The sequence below is a fragment of the Astyanax mexicanus genome, chromosome 22 (assembly GCF_023375975.1).
Source record: "Astyanax mexicanus isolate ESR-SI-001 chromosome 22, AstMex3_surface, whole genome shotgun sequence".
In the NCBI taxonomy this organism is placed as follows: domain Eukaryota; kingdom Metazoa; phylum Chordata; class Actinopteri; order Characiformes; family Acestrorhamphidae; genus Astyanax; species Astyanax mexicanus.
The window spans coordinates 6,692,612-6,713,673 of NC_064429.1; the positions used below are offsets into that span (position 1 = coordinate 6,692,612).

The 21,062-nt window shown below is 37.5% G+C and overlaps 1 protein-coding gene across 1 annotated transcript; it reads left to right on the forward strand.

Annotated features, from left to right (window-relative positions):
- The first annotated feature begins 2,995 nt into the window (after window positions 1-2,995).
- Window positions 2,996-21,062, forward strand: ncaph (non-SMC condensin I complex, subunit H). Its single transcript, XM_022666865.2, has 18 exons — window positions 2,996-3,097; window positions 6,278-6,501; window positions 7,138-7,228; window positions 7,378-7,467; window positions 7,991-8,108; window positions 9,022-9,167; window positions 10,217-10,406; window positions 10,492-10,571; window positions 11,967-12,169; window positions 12,404-12,549; window positions 12,711-12,817; window positions 13,930-14,049; window positions 15,684-15,791; window positions 17,457-17,594; window positions 17,800-17,910; window positions 18,801-18,877; window positions 20,124-20,199; window positions 20,523-21,062. Exons 2-18 carry the CDS (start codon window positions 6,290-6,292, stop codon window positions 20,580-20,582), a joined length of 2,073 nt encoding a protein of 690 aa, XP_022522586.2. The 5' UTR covers window positions 2,996-3,097; window positions 6,278-6,289; the 3' UTR covers window positions 20,583-21,062.

A 21,062-nucleotide genomic window follows, 5' to 3' on the forward strand; every position in this document is an offset into this window, starting at 1 on the left:
CTTCCACAAACATGTTGTGAAGAGTAGACTTTGGATAGATTCCTGTTCTTTAAATAAAACAGGCTCTGCCCACTCACACCCAATTGATTGTCAACCCATTGATTAAAAACACCTTTTTGACTTTTTGGCTGCGTTCACATTACCAGGCTGAAGTGCCCCTTTTTTTTTTTTTTTTTTTTTTTTGCTCAATGTGGCTCAGTTTTTTTTTCTGATTTTTTCAAATCAGATTTGAGTCACTTTCATATGTGGTTCTAAATCAGATACATATCCGATTTATTGACATGCAACATGAATGTGAACAGCCAAATTGAAAATTTATGCATCATTTTGCTTTATGCATGGGCTATGTGCTTCTCTCTCATACCTACGCATCTTTCAGTGTAGCTATAGCTTCAAAAAAACAGCAAAAGCAAACCGCCTGGCCTTTTTTCACCTCCTAGACCTTAACCGTCAAGACAGCCAAATCTGATCTGAGCAAAAAATTGGATTTGAACAATGTGGCTTGCAATGTAAACGTAGCCTAAGTTTAGGTTTAGGTCAGTGTCATGTACTTGTCCTATTCCTTGTTCCTTGTGCTGTGCTTATGTGTTTCACATCGGTCAGGTTGCTTATGTTTTTTTGTTTTCTCTCTTAGCGTTTTACGTGTATCCCAATGTTCATTTTTGATGTATTTCTTGTTTGTTAGTAACTTGCATTTACGTTCTCCTTTTGTTTCTCCCTGCTGCACCCTGACAGATGTGGAACCCGCACAAGAATGAACACTGGAACATGGAAGCACAAGGATATCCATACACAGGGAAATAGGAAACACCTGGGGAAGGTAACGAGGAGGCAGAGTTACAAATGAACAGGTGGAAACACTGAGATGAAGACATAAGAGGAAACAGTACAGAAACAAAACAGAAACACAGAAAACAGACCAGAAAGCACAAGGAACAGAACAAAAGCATGTTTTATTGTTTGCTACGTAATTCCATATGTGTCCCTTAATTTTTTTTATGTCTTGAAATTAATCTACAATGTAAAAAATACATTAAATAATGAAATAAAGAAAATCATTAAATGAGAATGTGCATCCAAACTGGCACTGTATAATTTTATAATCAGTTCCTCTTCTACTTATGTTTCTTTTTAAAGTAACAAAATTGATTAGATGTGTGTGGTTTAAGATGGATGCAAACTCTAAACCTACGATCAGATTTTTTTTATGTTCATCTGGTGCAACTGGCATGTACCTCAGCTGATTATCTAAAGTGGATGTTTGGCAAAGCCAGAAAGATGGTTTGGCCGCCATCAATGACCTCCAGCGGACGTTAATGCGGCTAATAAAGCGAGCGAGGCCGAGAGTAGCTTGACTGTGAGGAAACAGAACATTAATGATGTATTTCTGGAGCTCTGTGATGCTGCTGACGCTCCGGCAGTGAGAGATAATTGGCTGCAGTTCAAGACCCCTTATTAATTCCTGACCTTGTAAAGTTTTCTTTGGCATTCAGCGGCAGAACTCCCGCAGTCGGGCTGATCGCACGGCTCCAACGCCCTGGTGTATCAGAGCGTGTGCAAGTCTGAGGAGGAGAGAGAGATCCGGTCAGTGTCTGAATCTGAACGTCTTCATTATTAGCTTTAAAGGGGGGCTCAATCATCAATAATCCACCAGCAGGTCCCTCAGATTGAGTCAAAGGTCTTGAATACAGGATTTGGCTCATTCTGAAGCAGTTAGATCATGCTGTACCCTGTTTATGGACTGGCACTAGTCCAGCAGAAACTCCTGCATTGTGCCCAATGATCCAGGTGAACTCCAGACCCAGTGTGACCCAGGACAGGCAGGAGGAAGCAGATAAGAACATGGATGGACGGATGGACAAATAGACAAATAGATGGAAATCATGCTCTGCAAGACATAAAGTGTGGAATCACATCATTACAGAGCATATTTTACATTACTCTACTGCCACCTAGTGGCATCTAAGACCTTCACACAGTCTCAGCCAGCACCCAGGTGGACATGATGGGCTCTTACTGAGGGTTTGTACATTGGTACATGTGTACTGTGTTGGTACTGATACCCTGTTAGGCTTCCCAAATGGACCCCAGCATTTTAGGACCATTTTACGCCATTATTGTAATTATAAGTAAATAACATAATAGTGCAATTATACATTGATTTTAAAGGGCAATGCACTTTAAGACAAATCAAATATTCAGGCCGTGTAAATAAATAATCTAAATAAATAAAACAAATACAATAAAACCACTGTTTTTAACCCTTAGATCGACCTTACACAAGTGGATCAAAAAAGACCAGTGTGTAGTAGCTTTCAGTTAGAATAACATAGAATAACAGAATCATTTGCATTTTGTCATTTACATTTTATTTTGGTCCACTCTTTTTGTACACATTGAACAACCTTCAGATTCAAATTACAGTACCAGTCAAAAGTTCGGACACATCTTAAATTATTTTTTCCCATTATTTAGTAAACAAAGTGTTAAAAAAACAAAAAACAAAATATGTTTTATATTTTAGATTCTTCATTGTAGCACCTCTTGCTTAGATGACAACTTTGCACATCTTGGCACATCATTCTCAGTGAGCTTTATGAGGTAGAGTCACGTGTAATTAAAGCTTTCAGTTAACAGCTGTGCTGATCTTTTCAAGAGTTAATTACTTGAATTTCTTGTCTCTTAATGTGTTTGAGAGCATCAGTTGTAAAGTTGTGAGGAGGTAGAGTTACAGGTATACAGTGAATAGCTCTATTTGAATAATGTTCCATAACATATTATGAAAAGCAAGAACTACTCAACTAATATTGAGTAATATTACATATCAAATGTAGATATTTTCACATTTTAAAACTTCGTAGCACGTTTAAGCACTTTTTTATCCAAAAACTGACCCGGGATCAGATTAAACAGCCTATTTAACTTACAGCCTTAAGTACATTCATATATCTTACATCTGATCCCAGGTCAGCTATCCGAAGCGCACGGCGTCGTACGTAATTACGTCACTAGCGACGCAGGACGTACGTAAACCGTTCGGCGCTAATTTTCAAACGGGAGCCGGAGAGCAGGAGTAGAGGACCGGAGCGTATTAAAGGTAAATTTGCCGATATTTTCAGTTTTGTTAGTGCTTTATATTCTGTTTTACGAGTTTATAGCGCTTTCTGAACTGTTTATATCCGCCGGTTTGGACTGGAGCAGCGCAGAAATCAAGTAAAAGCGAATTTGTTTGAGTTCGTTAGGAAGAAGTGATGTTTAATACAGGCTGTGTCCCAATAAGTGATGTGTGTCTACTAACCAGGGCGCTTAACGGCCGTTGTACTGCGCACTAGGTAGGCGTTTTAGGAAGAACACACGGGTGTTTATTGGAACACGAAGCGGCGATAGGTTTAACTTGCTAGCTTGATAGTTAGCTTAGCTTAGTTAAGCTGTTTAGCTCAACGCTTTCTTTTTTTAAAATAATTTATTATTTATTTATTGGAACACAAGTTGGCTCGCTAGCTTGATAGTTAGCTTAGTTAACCTTTCTAGCTAAACGTTTGTTTGAGGAAGATATCTAACGTTACTATCTAACGTTATGTTTTACAACTCGCTAAATTAAACACAGATTATATAACGTTAGTTAGTAAGTTAGTTGGGCAGTTTTATATCCGTTATTTATCCATCTTGGTGTCCTCCTTAATACATTAAAATTAAAAGTTATTTTAATATCGTTCTAAATTATATAGCTCAGTTAATTCATATGTTTTAGGCTTTTACTTCAGACCAATAATATTATAAAAGAGAAGAAAGCTGTCTGGTAGATTGTAGGCTAATGCATATGCTAACAGAGCCACTGCAATCCGTAAAATTAACATAATAAACTGCTAGAGTATTATCTTTGATATAAACATAATTAGCACAGGAAGTTAACAAAAATCTAGCTTTTTAATGTAAAATAAAACAAGATAATACTGTATTAATCCTACAGCTGGGCATTTTTTCATGTTGTAGCAGCTCGAAGAAATGAAAAGAAGTGTCAGCGAATTTATATACAGACAATATACAAAAGGTTCCTTTAGCACAGAAAGGGTAGCTAGCTAATGCTAGCATAGTAATATCTAGTTCTAATAACAGCTGAATGCAGCACTAATGAGCTGTTATATAAAATTAATTAAGACTCTGTCAAAGTAGAAAACAAGCATAGAAGAATTACCTTTTCTATTTTCATATTTTTTTTAGCTATGTTTTTTTTTTTTTAAACACAGGTTATCTAATCTAACTATATAGATAGACAGTCAATAGCTAGCTCATTTAGCACAGAAAGCTAGCACACTGCCAAAAGTTGGTAGTCCTGCTGGAAAATGAAATCTGCATCTCCATAAAAGTTGTCAGCAAAGGGGAGCATGAAGTGCTGTAAGATTTTGTGGGAAAACAAAACTGCACTGACTTTAGACTTGATAATAAAACACAGTGGATCAACACCAGCAGGTGACATGTCTCTCCAATATATCAAACCATCACTGATTGGTGGAAACGTCACACTAGACCTCGAGCAGTTTGGACTGTGTGTCTCTCCACTCTTCCTCCAGACTCTGCTCCCTTGATTTACAAATGAAATGTAACATTTACTGATGATCAGTGATGGTTTGGAGAGTCATGTCTGTCATCTGCTGGTGTTGATCCACTGTGTTCTATTATCAAGTCTAAAATCAGTGCAGTTTTGTTTTCCCACAAAATCTTACAGAATCACTTCATGCTTCCCCTTTGCTACTGACAACTTTTATGGAGATGCGGATTTCATTTTCCAGCAGGATTACCAACTTTTGGCAGTGTGCTAGCTTAACAAAATAACCAGCAGTGATAAAAGCTCACCTTAACTAAAAACTAAAAGCTTTCTGTGCTAAATGAGCTTGCTATTGACTGTCTAATTAATAGGGGTGTCACGATTCTCTAAATCCTCGATTCGATTTCATTTTCGATTTGAGGGTCACGATTCGATTCGATTCTCGATTTTCTTGTTTTTTTTTCTTGTTATTATTTTATGCCTCATAAAATTTAAATAATATATTTATTATTATTATTATTATTATTATTATTATTATTATAAATATTATAAATATTATTATTATTATTTATTAAGATATATATGGTAATGCCATCTAGTGACTTTTTTTGGTAGCAACAGTGTGCACTATTAAAACAAGCAGTTTATCAGAGCTGTGTGTGGATGGCTGGTGAAACTGCTCATTACATGAAGCTGCAGTTCTTCATCCAACCACTAGCAGCAGCAGCACAAGCCCCGCTCTCTTCACTCAGTCACTACTTCAGTACAGCCCAGCCACGGGCTACAGAGCTCAGCCAGTCCGTTTTTACTGTTTCTGTAAACAAATAAAGGTTTTAACCCCACTAACCGGATAATACAGCTCACTACAGTTCATCTTTCAGCCCAAGCAGCTAACAGCAGCAGGTTAGAACAGCCGACACGGAGTCACTGCTGGGATTACATTATAAACAGGTCAGTTAGCGCGCTGCTAACCTCAGGATGTTTATAACTACGGAGTTTAGTGGACACACCACGGCCGCCAGGTAAGTCTTTTAAAGGCTACTGAAGACTATTAAAGGCTATTAGAGTGTAACCCCTGGCTCCCAGGGGTTACAAGAGGTTATTGAAAGCATTATTGGGGGGCAGAAATCAGTACAGGCTGGTTAGATAAGTGATGTGGGTATTGTCTTATAAATATTTACACATAACTTATATCTCTCCTGAAAAGCTTTTATTTTAGTCAGAAACACGCTTGTGTTTACTTTATCTGAGAGAAAGATGTTTTTTTAATTCAATGGAAAGCAACAGGTGTAGTCAATTATAAGTTTAAGATTTTTAATCCACCTCACTGTAATCTATAGTCAGTGTTCTCAAGTCACACTGACACACGCATTTCAGCGAGTTCACACGCTCTCACCTGCGCGCACCCACCCCTCCGTCAGATACAGATACAAAACCTGCGCGCCCAACCCCCGCCCCCCCCTCCCCCGTTGGACAGATAAAAACAGTGATCACACTCCCGCCGACTGCGCTCATGCAGTGGCTATCTCTATTTAAATGAATAGGATGCGCTGTGTTGGTGCCGCGCCATTTGCGTAGCGCGCTGCGCTATTTGCGTAGCGCGCGCGGGAGGGATCGTCGATTCTCTTTTTGACTTCGATACTCGAGATCGTGACCTCATTTCGATTCAATTTCGATAAAATATCGAGATCGTGACACCCCTACTAATTAATCATCTCTGATTTCCTCCAGGTCACAGACGGTATGAGTGCGGTAAATACCCCGACGTCCCGACCGCGGCAGTGGTCTTCCCCAGCTCTGGGGCCCAGTAGGACCCTGTCTGCCAACAGTACTCCTCTTCTTGGGTCCATCCAGGGCAATGATGATGAACAGGAGCGACGTCAGAGACGCAAGTCCAAAGTTATTGACCTGCATGGAGTGGGTGATTCCTCAATCAACGAGGGTGGAACGTTCAGGTAAGCCCTATAAAAATGTTCTTTATGGGTTCTTGTTAGTAAACATTACTGTGCTAGGCCTGTCACAATAAACATTTGTAATGATTTACTATCCCAAAAACAATTTTAAAAAATTATATTAAATTATTTAATTTTAATGTTTTGTTTCAAAAGCATATTTTAGCATCATTCTAAAGGGCCTTTAATTATTAAGAATTATTAGTTGGAGTACGAAATATGTAAATGTTTAAAAATCCTGTTTAAATAAAGCATAAATAAAAGAACTACTGTGTGTATACTAACTCAGTGTATCAAAAAATTCAAATTATTAGGCTCTCTTAAGTAAACACTGAGCAATATTGCAATCAGCTAAAATTTAGGATAAAACTTTATTTTAAAAATTACTCTGACAAAATTTAATTGATCTGACAATTTTAATTAAAGTTTAGTAATCAAAAATATTTGTAAATTATAGTTTTCTAGCATTTATAGCATTTTCCTTTAAAATACACAGGCTTTTTTCATTTGGCCAAATCATTAATTTAATTTATTTTTAGTTTCTGATCTAAAATTTCATCTCTGAGCATCCCTACCTAACTGAATGTAAATATAAAGAAAGGAAACTAATAAAATGTAATTCTTTTTTTGTCATTACAGTAATGCAGGCACTCCTGCTGCTGTACCCAAGCTGTCCTCAGCCCAGATCTCTGAGCATTATTCCACCTGCATCAAGCTCTCCACTGAAAATGTAAGTGATGACTGAACTACGTTTCTTCTGATCGGTTCAATTTGAAGTGTGCACATTTCTCTTGTAACTGTCTTTAGGTCTTCTGGTTTGTGATTTACCTTTTAAGCTAGTTTACTAATATTAACCATGTTGTGTTTCTGTTCCTACAGAAAATCACCACGAAGAATGCATTTGGTCTGCACCTCATCGATTACATGGCTGATATTCTCAAGGAGAAAGATTCTGAGCTCAACTTTAAGGTAGATTTTTAGGTTCTGAAGTGTGTGCATTAATTACTTAGCTGCATGGAGTATGAATTCAAAACAATTTATATTGCTTAATATGCCTGTTTCTATGTGTAACTGTAATAAAGTTAGTTAATGAAACCTAGAAACTTAACTTTTCATGAGAAAATTAGTTAGCTCGGAATCTGTCTTGTAGTCCTTCTGGGCTCCAAGCTGTCTTAAGGCAAGGCACGTTTATTTGTAAAGCACCTTTCGTACACAGAGGCAATTCAGAGTGATTTACAGAAAGATTTAAGATTCAATTCAGAACAAGCTTATAAAAAAGATTCATTAGAAATGTATTAATTAAAGATAAAAAAAACTTACATTTATGACAGAATTAAATGTAATAAAAATGGAATATTAGAAATACAGTTTAGACATAATACGAAACAACATTAAAAGAAAATTACAAAACATTATAATTAAAACAATAAGAATAAAAAATTTTAAACTTCCTGAAAGTTACTGGACTAAATGAAATAGTTTGTGTGTTTAGGTGGCTGCAGGAACCCTGGATGCCAGCGCTAAGATCTATGCTGTGAGGGTTGATGCAGTTCATGCTGATGCCTACAGAGTGCTGGGAGGGCTGGGTGCTGAGACCAAACCTAAAGAAGGTGAGTGCATGACTGTTTTTTAACATAATACTGTGTATAATGCAGCAAGCTATATTAGCTGAAGACTCTAGAATATTAGTTCCCAACATTTTAATTTGTTTCCTATTCCAAAACACCTGATCAGTTTCCTGATCAGATTTTTGTGCACTATAAGGCGTGCTGAAAGTCCTTTAATTTTCCCAAAATACATCAGTGAGCCTTATAATGTAGTGCACCTTATGTATGAATTCTACCGGTCAGGTACTAAGGAGCAGTAAAGCCACTCCACTGAAGTACAGAGTTATACTGGAGTTTTAGTTTAGTTTTCCAGCACCGGTGCTGGAGTAGCATTAGCATTAGCCGATAACCGCTATTTCCCCAATCAGAGGTGAATATTACCCGCCTGTAGCCTGCTGTTAACCCGCTAACCATGCTAAGCGCTAGCTCTTTCATTGTTCCGAGGTGAGTATGTTAGACTGTAGTCTGCGTGTTTACCGTGTTAAAACAAGCTACGTGAGACGAATCGCTAGCTAATATCGCCCTGACTTACCGGAACATTTAGGGTTACTCAGTTAACTGCTAGGGGTTAGCCTCTAATGCTCCAGCCTTAGAGCTGGAGAAATTCAAGAATCTAAGCTTGCTGTTAATAAACGAAAGTGCTTTACTCACCCTTTTACTGTTTTTAGGAGATAAATCTGTGTAAATTAACATCCAGCACCTGTTTGTTTCGTTGAGACCACATGACATGACATGACTAGCATTAGTCTACTGTATATTTCTGATGGGTAGTGTTTACAACATGGACGTATGGACAGCAGAACCTCTGAAAATGACATGTTCGACCCTGATTTCCGCTCATATAATCCGATTGGAGACATCCCTTCAAATGTATAAAGTGTTGTCTTCTTTTTTTGTTTGTTTTTGGCTTTACCAGGTCAGGAGGGTGATGACGATGCAACAGAGGACGGGCAGAGCGAACAGGCCAGTGCCAAACAGGCCCCGAAGAAAAGACCCCCAAAAAAGACAGTGGAGCAGAACCTGAGCAACATTAACCTTTTAGAATCAGAAATGAAGTGTGAGGTAAGGCTAAAAGAGTTTTTACTCCGTGCATTTCATCAGTACTCTTCACTTCAAGCTGTTGCACAGTATGTGGGTGCGTCCAGAAACCCTAAAATGTACTGCTTTTCTTCACCTTTTCTGAGGAGGTGTGAAAAAGTATCTGCCCTCTTACAGTTTCCTTTTGTTTTCTGCTTTTTTGTCACTTAAAGTTTTCATATTTTAGGACTCAATTTAATTTTACTGCTAGCCAGGCCTGATTACTTTCAGACCTCAAGAAATCACTTAAATACAACCTGTCTGACAACATAAAACAACTAAAATATCACAAAAGCGTCACATTATAACCCCAACTAAAGAAATTCAGAAACAGATGGAAAAGTCTGGACTCCAGTGAACCAGTGATTCACTGTTCTTCACAAATCGAGAAAACGTGGAACACTGGTAAACCTTCCCAGGAGTGACCGGCCGTCCAAAATTACTCCAAAAGGGCATGAACAACTCATCCAGGAGGTCCCAAAAGAACCCAGAACAACATTTAAAGAACTGCAGAATCTCACTTACCTCAGTTAAGATCAGTGTTAATGATTTAATAATAAGAAACTGGGTGGAAATGGTCTCCATAGGAGAATTCCAAGGCGGAAAAAACACTGCTGACCAACAAGAACAGAAATAAAAGACCAGAAAACTACAAACATCATGATAAGCCCTAGGACTTACATCTAGCATAAACTAACGCAGCATTTCACCTTAAACAGGCCGTTCATACTCAAACCCTCCATTTGCCAGTAATACCAAACGCTTGATTGCAGATTTTCCCCTAAGAGGGTTAATAAATAAATTATCATTTAAAACTGCTAAATTTGTCTGATATTTTTAAAGTTTTCTAAACAAATCTGTAGGGGAAAAATACTTATTTACAGCTCTGTATATGTGGATTGATTTTACTTCTACCTCTTATGTAACATGCTTTAGTTCTATAATACGATCTAGATTAATGTGCTGTGAAATACTGTGATAACCGTGATGTTCTGAGACAGTTATCATGAAAAGCTTTGTTATTCTGTATGCAGGTGGACCCCATGTTCCAGCGCATGGCTGCGTCGTTTGATGAGAACAGCACAGCCGGAGTGTTCCTGTCCGTGTTGTTCAGTGAGGACAGTCGCTGTGAGCTCCGCTTCCCCTCCCACATGACCCTGCTCCAATCCCGGCCACCCAGCGCCCCCGCACCTGTTCAGCACTCACCTGCCTCACCCTTCACAGGTATATTCAGGCAGTCTAGTGCAAGTTTGTAGAAGTAAAAATTTGATTATTCTGTTTCTCACAACATTTTGTTTGAAACCAACAGCTAGCCTGAGAGCTCTGGAGGAGAAATGTATCTGCCCATCTCTGAAAGACTTCTCCTTCACCCAGTGGACACCTGGCCAGGTCTGTAGTGTTTTAAGACAGAGTTCAGAACAGAAATTGTAAAGAGTAGAGATGTAGAGAAGAACAATGATACCAATTGATGTTGGGACAAGATAAGTCTTGCACAATGCAATAAAAATATTTATGCAATGCAAAAAAAAAAAAAAAAAAAGTCTACTTTAGCTAGAGCTGGGCGATATGGCCCAAAAAAAAAAATCTAATTTTCGATTTAAATAGATATTTTTTTTCCATACTAAAATCTCCTAGAAGTCGCTAAATGACGTCATCGCTTAATTTGCATAATATATGTTTTTGAAGCTGTAAAGGATTAACATTGTGAGAGAAAAAAGTGAGTAAAAAACACTCTAAATATGTTAGAAATGATACAAATGAACTCCAACAAATGAACAACTTCTGTTGTTCATTTGTAGGCAGTTGTTGTAGGCAGTCACGTCTCAAAATAACTTTTTTTTTTTTACGTTAATTACATAAATCATTTTTTTGCCGTGTTGTTAAATGTTATTATAAGAGCAGTTTTTTTATTTTATACAATTTTTTTTTTTTTTTTTATAGCTTTCTTAAGTTTTCTTTATTTTCAAACCTATGGGGGGAGAGAGGGGCGGAGCTGCGTGCGGGAGAGCGGGCGGGGCTAAGCTCAGGGGAGTGTCGGTGGTGAAAATTAAAACTCAGAGAAAATCGATTTTCATAAAACACATAGTCCTGGTTGCAGGTTTAAACCTATCTGCTGGTGCTCAAAGGGAGCACAATTGGCCTCGCTCTTTCCGGGTGGGTAGATTGCGCTCTTTTCCCTCATCACTTAAGGGTGATGTCCACAGCACAGGGTGTCTTGTTAGCTGATGTATCAGAACCGAGTCGCTGCGCTTTCCTCCGAGCTGTGGTGCTACTCTGCAATGCTGCATCAGCAGAAGTTAAAAAAAAAAAAGAAGCTGTGGCTGACTTCACATGTATCGGAGGAGGCATGTGCTAGACTTCAAGCTCCTGTGTGTTTCTGCATCACTAGTGATAGGGGGAGTCCTAATGAGTGAGTTGGCTGAGAAAAATTGGGGAGAAAATGGGGGGGGGGGGACTTAAAATTAAATTAAATCTCCAATTTTAACCCTGCCTACTAAATAAATGTGGGGCTTAAGTCATGCTGAGGCACATAAGGACAGGTTATGTGGTGGGCCATCTCAGGTAGGGTCTGACTGGATTTTTTTGCAGCCCAATCAAAGCTCTAATTATTAGGTAGTGTAGTCTTGCACATCCAAAATCAATAATGGTGATGTATACTCTAAGTATCCATTTAAATAATCTCTCTGTCCTGCACCTGAAAAAAACAGTGTTTCTGATGTATTTTATACTAAGAGCTGAATGTTAAATAGATTAAATGTTTTCTGTTCCAATTGGTTTCTGCAGAGCACCAGTTTGAACCAGTTGCTGGAGAAGATGAAGCAGGGTGAGCACGCTTTTGACGTCAACGCTGAGATCGAACCAGAAGTGGACGACGCTCCAGACTTTGAGGATTTTGATGCTGATGGAGATGACATGGGGCCGGGAGACTGCGGGGATGTATTTGACGAGCACAAAGAGGGTTGTGCTCAGAGAGGCTCTGACAAACGGTAACTTTCTAATGTGTTTTGGCACAGATATGGGCTTATTTAAACTTTTTTTTTAACTTTTCATCGAAGTTGCTTAAGTTGCTTCTTTTACTCCGTGCTATCTGTGGTTCGATTCAGTGTCGAGATATGGTTCAATCAAAGCTCTATTCTGTAATTGGAGGCTTGTTTCTGTCAGTTTCCTCATGAGTTTGACTGCCTGAATATGATTTCTAACTGTACGCTGCCTCTCCACAGGGGGGTAATACCGATAGGAGAGGCGGATATCTCCACCATGTGCCTCCAGCTGTCAGATAAACCCAGAGAATACTCCTACTTCAGCCCCCGCACCATGGCCACGTGGGTCGGCCCGGGATACTGGCTCTTCAAACCAACACACAAACGTGAGTTTAAACACAAACATTACTGCTGATAATACATGAGTGCCAGTGGGCTTGGTTTTGTTTAGTGTTTAGAAGAATTGCTTCATTCTCAGTCTTCAAATTGCCATTTTACAGAGACTAAAGATTTGAATGACGATAATTAAATGTTCTGTTTCTTGCAGAGGATCACAAACCAGATAAGGAACCCAAAAAGAGGGCACCCAAAAATCCCCTGGTTATCGACTTCAGCGAAGATATCCACTTTCACAATTACTTCCGCACCACTAAAGTAAGATCACACTTTTTTTTTCATCCCTTAGACTATTTTACTTTGCGCTTGAGGAAGAAACTATTTGAATGACGTCTTTGTGAACAGTTGGTCTTAAAAACAAGGAAAGCGGTATACTAGTAATATAAAATGATTAATGGTCTGAGTATCATTGTCAGACGATTTTATTAGCCCAAATTTGTAATCGGGTAATACTTTAGACGATCCTGAGAGCTGGACGGGTCATATGATGATTGTATGAGGTGTTGCGGCACTGCAAGATGTATCAGATCCGTGTAATTCCTTGTTTATCCTCTAGATGGCAGTACAGACTTTGTATACCAGTAGAACTAAATAATTAAAGTGTAAAAATCCCTGCTTTGAGGTCAGAATGTTTTTTAAGAATGAGAATCCGAGCCCTTTAAGAGTCCATAACTGAGCCCGATACAGTGAGCATTGGAACAATAACCAGATATCCCTCTTGAGAGTTCTTCACTGAGTACAGAACAGTACAGTGAGTATCGGAGCTACCAAACACTGTTAACAACACTTTTATCATGAGAGAACTGCATAATGCAGTACTGAATTAAAACATGGTTCATACGGTCATGAAAAAAAATTGAAAATAGCAATTTCCAGGCCTAGATACGTTTTGGAAAAATAAAAATACCCAGAAAGTTTTGAAAAAGTCATGAAAACTTGGTCTACAAAAGTTTGTGTTTCCGTTTATCGATGAAGAAAATCTGTTTTGAACTACAAATACATCAGCTCAGAGTTAATTCAGTAGTTTAGCCCTACACAATGGAGCTCTCAGGATCTGACACACATTTTATTATTAAATATTGCATGTCCTCATTTTATCTGATTAATTTTAGGCCTACAATAATAATACAATTTAAAATGTAATGTAAAGAAGGTGCCGAATAATCCAGCAGAGTATGCAATGCCACTATGGTTGGGGATTGCTGGTTTGAATCCCGGTCATGCAGCTTGCCATCAAATATTTACTATGGTAGTGGTCCCAAAGGGCTGGTTTAAAGCAATTAAAAACCAGAAGTCATTCTCTCTCGCTTTCTAATTAAACCGTTGGTCTGATTATTATTTACTTTTATCTGCATTGTTGTTTTTTTCAGGCTGCGACCACCATCAGTAAATCCGCTCTGAACAGCAGCAACAAGAAAACCACCCTTCCTGCAGACTTCCAGTATCCACTCAGCAACCTGTCTCAGCTCAGCCTCAAACCCTCCAACACGGTGACTCACTTGAACACGCTCTTTACACTCCAAATTAAAAAACAAGCTTTTTTTAACATGTCTTTATTAAATATTTCAACTTTTTACAAGTAAATAACTTGGATAGATTCTTTTTTGACTTGCTTTTTAAACAATTTAAAAATATTTATACAACCTTGAACATTTTTAGTATTCCAGCAAACACACCAACACTTAGTGCTATTCCAATCGTAAATTTACCTCAGCAGGGCTACTCAAGTAACAAATGAGGGGAAATTTACACATAGGAATGGAGACAGATCTTTAGTAAACAAACAGATGCTAAAACTTATTTAGCTCTGCTAATTTTATGGCTAATTTGCACTTCTGCATGAAACCTATGCTGTAGCCTTTGTGTTGCTACAAACCCTGACAAAAATTATAAACGTGCTCCCTAGCTCTGTAGGGAAAAGTGGGGTGATTTGTGCCAGTGGGGAAGTTGTGCCACCCCCTGTTTCTAGGGAACCACAGTAGAAATTGCTTATGTGACTACACATTTTTGAAAAGTCAGCCATTTTACTCATCCTGCAAAGAATAGAGGCTTATTGCATGAGAGTTAAGCACATTTAGGTTCAAAAAAACTTTTTTTTGCCTTTCAAAGTAAAATTTCTACGATCATGGAGTTTTGATTGTGTCTGAACAGTTATAGACAAGTTTGAAATGACATCGATATCCCTGCCAGCTGGATCAGAGAGGAAAAAGCAGGTTGGGTTAAGTGTGCATTAATAAGAAAAAGTAATAGGGAGTAGGGGTGGGCGATATGGCACTAAAATAATATCACAATATATTTTTTCGCGATAACGATACTCTTGGCAATATAAATTAAATCTTTTTTTTTCTTCAAGAAAACACTACTACAACAAAATAAATTTTATTTTATTATTGCATATGATTTATTTCACACCTCTATCTGAGATATAAAAAAATACAAGAATTTGATCAGATTTGTAACAGAAGTCAATGATCCAGAATGTCATGATTACTTATAATGCACTCTAAATATCTCCATGTAATCAGGATCAAAGTAAAATAAATGATACTGGACAGATATAATCTGTCTCTAGTAAATATATAATGGAAAATAAAAACAGTGTAAAGTAGTACCCTAATGTAATAAGTGGGGGCGAGTGATATTTGGCACGATATTTTTAGAGTTTAATATCATTCACGATATTTAAAAATGTTGGCGATACTATCGCGTACGATATGATATGGCACACCCCTAATAGGGAGCATTAATTATTATTATCCCCAGGAACTGCTTCTTATCAGTTACCACAATTCAGATAGTTCACAGAGAAGCAAAATTGGGTACTTATTTGAAGTGTATAGCTGCAACTTGTGAATGTAAACTGCAATGGCTAAATAAGGGACAAATTAAGAGATATGATTATTATGCTAATAAACCTTTCATCTTTGCTAGGCCTAGTTTTAGAAAATTGACCTTTGTGCTCATCTGTGTGACCTTTTGGTGTGCTCAAATTGGCCTTTCATGTTGTAAAGTAACTTTAAATAAACCTTAAATTAGTAATTTTGTACTTTATATAGCAATACAGTTCCTGAGATCAAAATATACTGTTTTACTTCAGTAATCAATGGGGTTTGTTGTATTGCAGCTCAATGCAGAAGGTAAGAAGAGGTTATCTGGTGAGCTCACAGAGGAAATCGGAGAGTACGACTACAACAATGCCAATGATACTGCCAACTTCTGCCCAGGGCTACAGGTACACACACACACACTTCACACACTCTTACACTCCGCAATCAATGGCTCCTATTATGAGTTTTTGGGACTCCCAGCTGTGTACGAAACCTGAGCCAGGTCGGTCAGCACTGCACTGGAACAGAATAAAAATGTGGGCTGTCTGGCTTAAGGATATTGAGGCCTAGAATTGGGTTGAAAACCACTGATTCTCTGTTCTATCAGATAAATACAGGACCAGTCACAAGTTTGGACACACCTTCTTATTCAGTATATATTTTTTAAATTTCTTTTATTTAATGAATTTTCTACATTGTCAATTAATATTTAACACAAATAGTTAAGGGACACACATGAAATTACACAGTAAACTGAGATGGTGATTTGAGGTGATTTAATTGGGATGAGCTCTGTGCTACTTTATTGGTTTTACGATTCGGTGGTAAGCCGGTCATAATGTCAAAAAAATGGGGGTTTAGACGACATATCACTCCTAACAGTTTTGTAGACTGTTGCAGTCAGTTAGTCATACATGTGGTTTTGTATGAACGTTTTATAGAGCTTTTTTGAGTCTTTTATTTTACACATCAGCATTTTTGTCTTTTGCAGTTTTTCTAAAATGTAATGCTTTTTACTCTTTTAAAAACAAGTCAAGTTATAAATTCTAATAATATGATGGCTAGAATTGGGGGAAAATGTTTTTATTGCGATATATTGTCATTTTTTTTATACGGTGTCAAAAATAAATATTTTATTAAAACATTTATTAAAAAGTGCTCTAAAGTCTAGGGCTGCAACAATTAGTCAGCGTAATCGATAATGTCGACTATAAAAAAAAAAAATTGATGCACAATGTCATTGTCGACACACCCTTAATATGTGATGGAGCCAGAGGCGAGAGAGGGAGGGCGAGAGAGGAAGAGACTCACACACACCGTGGTCCTCCGGTAATTTTAGTCCCGTCCGGACTAACAACTCTGAGTTTCATCTCCTTGTGTTTAATAAAATAGCTATTTGTCCACTGCCGCACACCATAATTACACATTGGCACATATCGCACGTTTCTACAGAGATTTACGTAAACACAACAGCGAGTGGAAATGAAGGAGCTACTGAACGTGATGTCGAACTAACTGATCCTCCTGTTTTTTCAATTGCAGTACGGATGCAAGAGTTTTATCACTGAGTAGAAGTGTGAAATATTTTTCACAGACATCCCCCTGAGAAACTAATCCCGTCCGGACAGGGTTGTCTAGAATCCTAGAATCTGGTCTTGGGGCCTAAAGGTTTAGCCATCCTCACCTAGTAGGAAGTACAAATATAGGGATAAAGACTGATTGCGACTGATCAAACAAATAATCAGCATAAGTGGCAGCCCTACTAACTCCCATTAAACTTATAAAATCACTGTTTTATTACTCCACATGGTGGCACTATATCATCTAATGAATAGACTTGTAAAGAATATTGGTTGTTAAATTCTGTGAAACAGGAACACCAATAAATTCATAATTTCTGGTAATTGCTTGTTTGGGAATTGTTTATCCTCTTTAGTAACACAGATACTGTGTAAAAGAGAATTGTCTGAGTGTTGCAGAATCACAGTATTGTAATAATATTGTATTTAGATGCCCTGTGATTCACACCCCTACTAATAACTACTCCTGATATCTCTCTGTACCTGCAGGCTGGAGACAGTGATGATGAAGCTGAAGGCTTTGCTGGAACAGATGATTCTCCGCCTATAGAAGACAGACTGAACGCCTTTGACCCGGACGGTGTCTCTACGTATGGAGAGGATTGCTTGGTTCCAGAGCCTCATAAGGTAGGTTTACCTTATAAATGAAAAGAAGTGCATATAACTGACTTGAAATAGTTTATAGGTATTAGAACAAGGCACAGCTCTGTGTGAAATTAAACTCAGTTGGGTTCCTTTATAAAAAATAGAAAAAAAAATCAGTGAAAGTATTGTGATTCCAGCTGTTTACTCAGATTGTAATGTGTTATTGTGTCCTGTGTGTCACTCCCAGGTGAATATCATTGAGATTAACTATGCCAGGACTGCCAAAAAGATGGACATGAAGAGGTTAAAGACCAGCATGTGGAGCCTTCTGACTGACAGCCAAGAAAAAGCAGCTCCGGTACTTATCATCTACATCTATTCATTAAACACTGTTCTGCCACACTTTTAAGCAATTTGTAAAGTAATGAAGTATAAATACTTTGTTACCTTATTTAATTAGACTTTACTGTAGTAATTATTTGTACATTTTCACACAATTATCTGAATTTTCTACTCCTTACATTTAAAAATAGCCTTGTTTCCTCCTATTTTATTTCAGCTTGTTTTCATTCTGTCTTCTCATTGTTCAATTAAACCCCTATCCAGATAAATCTCTCTATCCAGATAGAGTGAATCTGATTGTGATTGGATGTAGAGAAGTATAAACATATACCATTCCCACTCCCTATTGGTTTATACTGTGATCCATCACACCTGCACACGTCCCCCCCACCACACACACTCCAGCACTCCACAATCCAGCCTAGTATGAAGATGATCTGTGCAGAGACTCAAGAGAACTCCAAACAACCCCAGTCCAACTAAACTTCTTTAATATATTAGTAATATATACATTGATTTACAAAAATATGCGTTCATATACATATACAATATACGTTACAATGGAGCATATATGCAGCTGAAACTGGGAACAGCCTAGTGCATGTCAAATGTATTCACATTAACATTTTAATAGAACATTATTATCATTATGGCTTTTATAAAAATGTGTTTTGGGGATGGAGGGGGGGCGTGGCCTAAGGTTTTGTTCATTACTTTTATACTTTAAGTAGTTTTAAAATCAGTACTTTTACACTTGCACAGATGTGGGTATTTACATGAGATATGGTAACTCTTCATGATCAATGGTAATTGTTAGCTATCACAGTGAGTACCATTATATTTAACATTGAGATGCCTTCATGTTTTTCTTATTCAATCAATAATGTATTTAATTTTATTTTAAAGGAGGTGGAAAGTGAGTCATCTCATGAAGTCCCAGGAGAAAAGTCCTTCAGAGAGTCCACCAAAACGCTCTTACAGAGGTACTTCAACCCCATGTCTTTATTTATTGTATTTTTTGTTTAAATTTTATTGAATGGTAGGTGTGTGTAGTTTCGGATGCAGCCATTCTCAAACAGGTAAAAAAAAGTGTCCATTTCTTGCACTGAGACTGTAAAATATATAATTGTTGCGATAAACATGTTGAAAAAGCTGCAATAACAGCAAACTACATCTGTGTTATCATAAACTAATTTAGGATCATAATTTCTCAGATTTCACATCAATATCAGGCCAGACATACATACAGCTGTGGGGAAAAAATAAGTGTTTTTTTGTTTGTTTGTTTGTTTTTTTTTATATATAACCAAATTGAAAACCTCTGTAATATAATTAAGAGGTAGATGGATGATTATAAAATATCAAACCAAGCAAAACTGCTTGATTTTTTTTCACCAGGAGTGGCATAAAGGTATTCAAAAGCAGTGTGTAAGACTGGTGGAGGAGAACATGATGCCAAGATGAATGAAAACTGTGATTAAAAACCAGGTTTATTCCACCAAATATTGATTTCTGAACTTCTAGAACTTTATGAATGTGAACTTGTTTTCTTTGCATTATTATTTGAGGTCTTATATATATATATATATAAAACAGTGTGACAACACATTGCAGATTTTTTTCAAATCTTAAATCCCTATTCCTTCGTTCTAAGCTGTGTCTATCTTCACCAATCAGACTTCCTGATGGTGACGAGCGTTTCTTTGGCCTGAGTTTTGCTTAATCATGTCACGTTGTTGATTCACTGATATTGCAAAGCATCTCTCAATGTGCAGCATTGTTGTAATCACAATACTGTTATCCTGCCTGCCCTTATACAACCTGCTTTCACTGGGCACAGTGTAGGTGCAGAAAGTGCTCAGCTATCCTTCATGGTCAGCAGTGCACAGGTGTTCAGTAAACCACCTCTGCTGCTCCTTTTTTTCTCTTTCTTTCTTTAAATTGTAATTTGATCTCCTTCATGACTCAGAATAATAAAGAAAATTGAGGCCCAGCTGAGCCCTGAGTTTACTCCCAGCAGCAGGGCTCAGCTGGTCACTGCGCTTTCACCACAAGACAATACCTGTAGGCGGCTCATCCATCTTTTAACCAGCCGTGTCCGTGCAGGAATGTGGCATAGCACCAGTTACTGCCCATACCGCCGGGTGACGAACTCCACATGAACTATACACACACCAATAAATTTTATATATATATAGTGAATAATATATCTTTTTTTTCTTGTTTAAGGCTGCCCACCACCATGGCCAATAATCTCTCTGTGCCCCTCGCCTTCGTTGCCCTTCTGCATCTGGCCAATGAGAAGGTGAGTGCTGCTTCTACCACAGTCATAAAACCTTAACCAAAACATTTACTGAGCCTGGATTTTTACAAGCACTGTTTACAGTGTCTGCAAGTACAAAATGTATCTATCTATTAATGGCCTTCATTTTTAAGTTATTAAACCAAATATAACAAAATGTAATGCAATAATACAAATACAGGAGATGCATTTCTGTTCCAAACTTTTGTCCAAATAGTTAACGTAGTTTTTACGTTATGTTTATTAAGCTACATGTTAGACATTTAGAAAAGTTTTATGTAGTTTTAATGTGCTTCTCCTTATATTTACTCTTCTCCCACCAACAGAACCTGGAGCTTCATAAAGTGGACGACATGTCGGACATCATCATCAAACAAGGCTACTGATACTCTCATACGCCACTTCCATTTAATCTGCTTTATAAAGCAGTTTTACTTTATTCTTTATAAATTGTACAGTATGATTTTTTGCTACATGTAAACTCTCTTCTTGCCTGTTATCCTTGTTTTCATTTCTTCTGTAAAGTTGAGCTAAAAACATTTAATTCATTTTCTTGACTTGTGCTTTTAAAAGGGACAGGAGTGTAAAATAAAATAGACAACAAGAAAAGTCCTGATAAAATGTACTGATACTATATTATCATGATAAAATAGGAGGATACGACTATTCTTTCTCTCTCTTTTTTTAAGAAATGAAATGTGTATATATCATGCTGTGAAAATGCCCTGTTTTCTAATCAGGCATTATGAGAACCACAAACTTTTCTCTTTCATGCTTTTTTACTTTTTTCACAGATGCAGTTTTGTTCATTTAAACCTGTCTTCCCTTTTGTGTGTCCTTCATTAAAACTCTTCAACCTTGTGCTA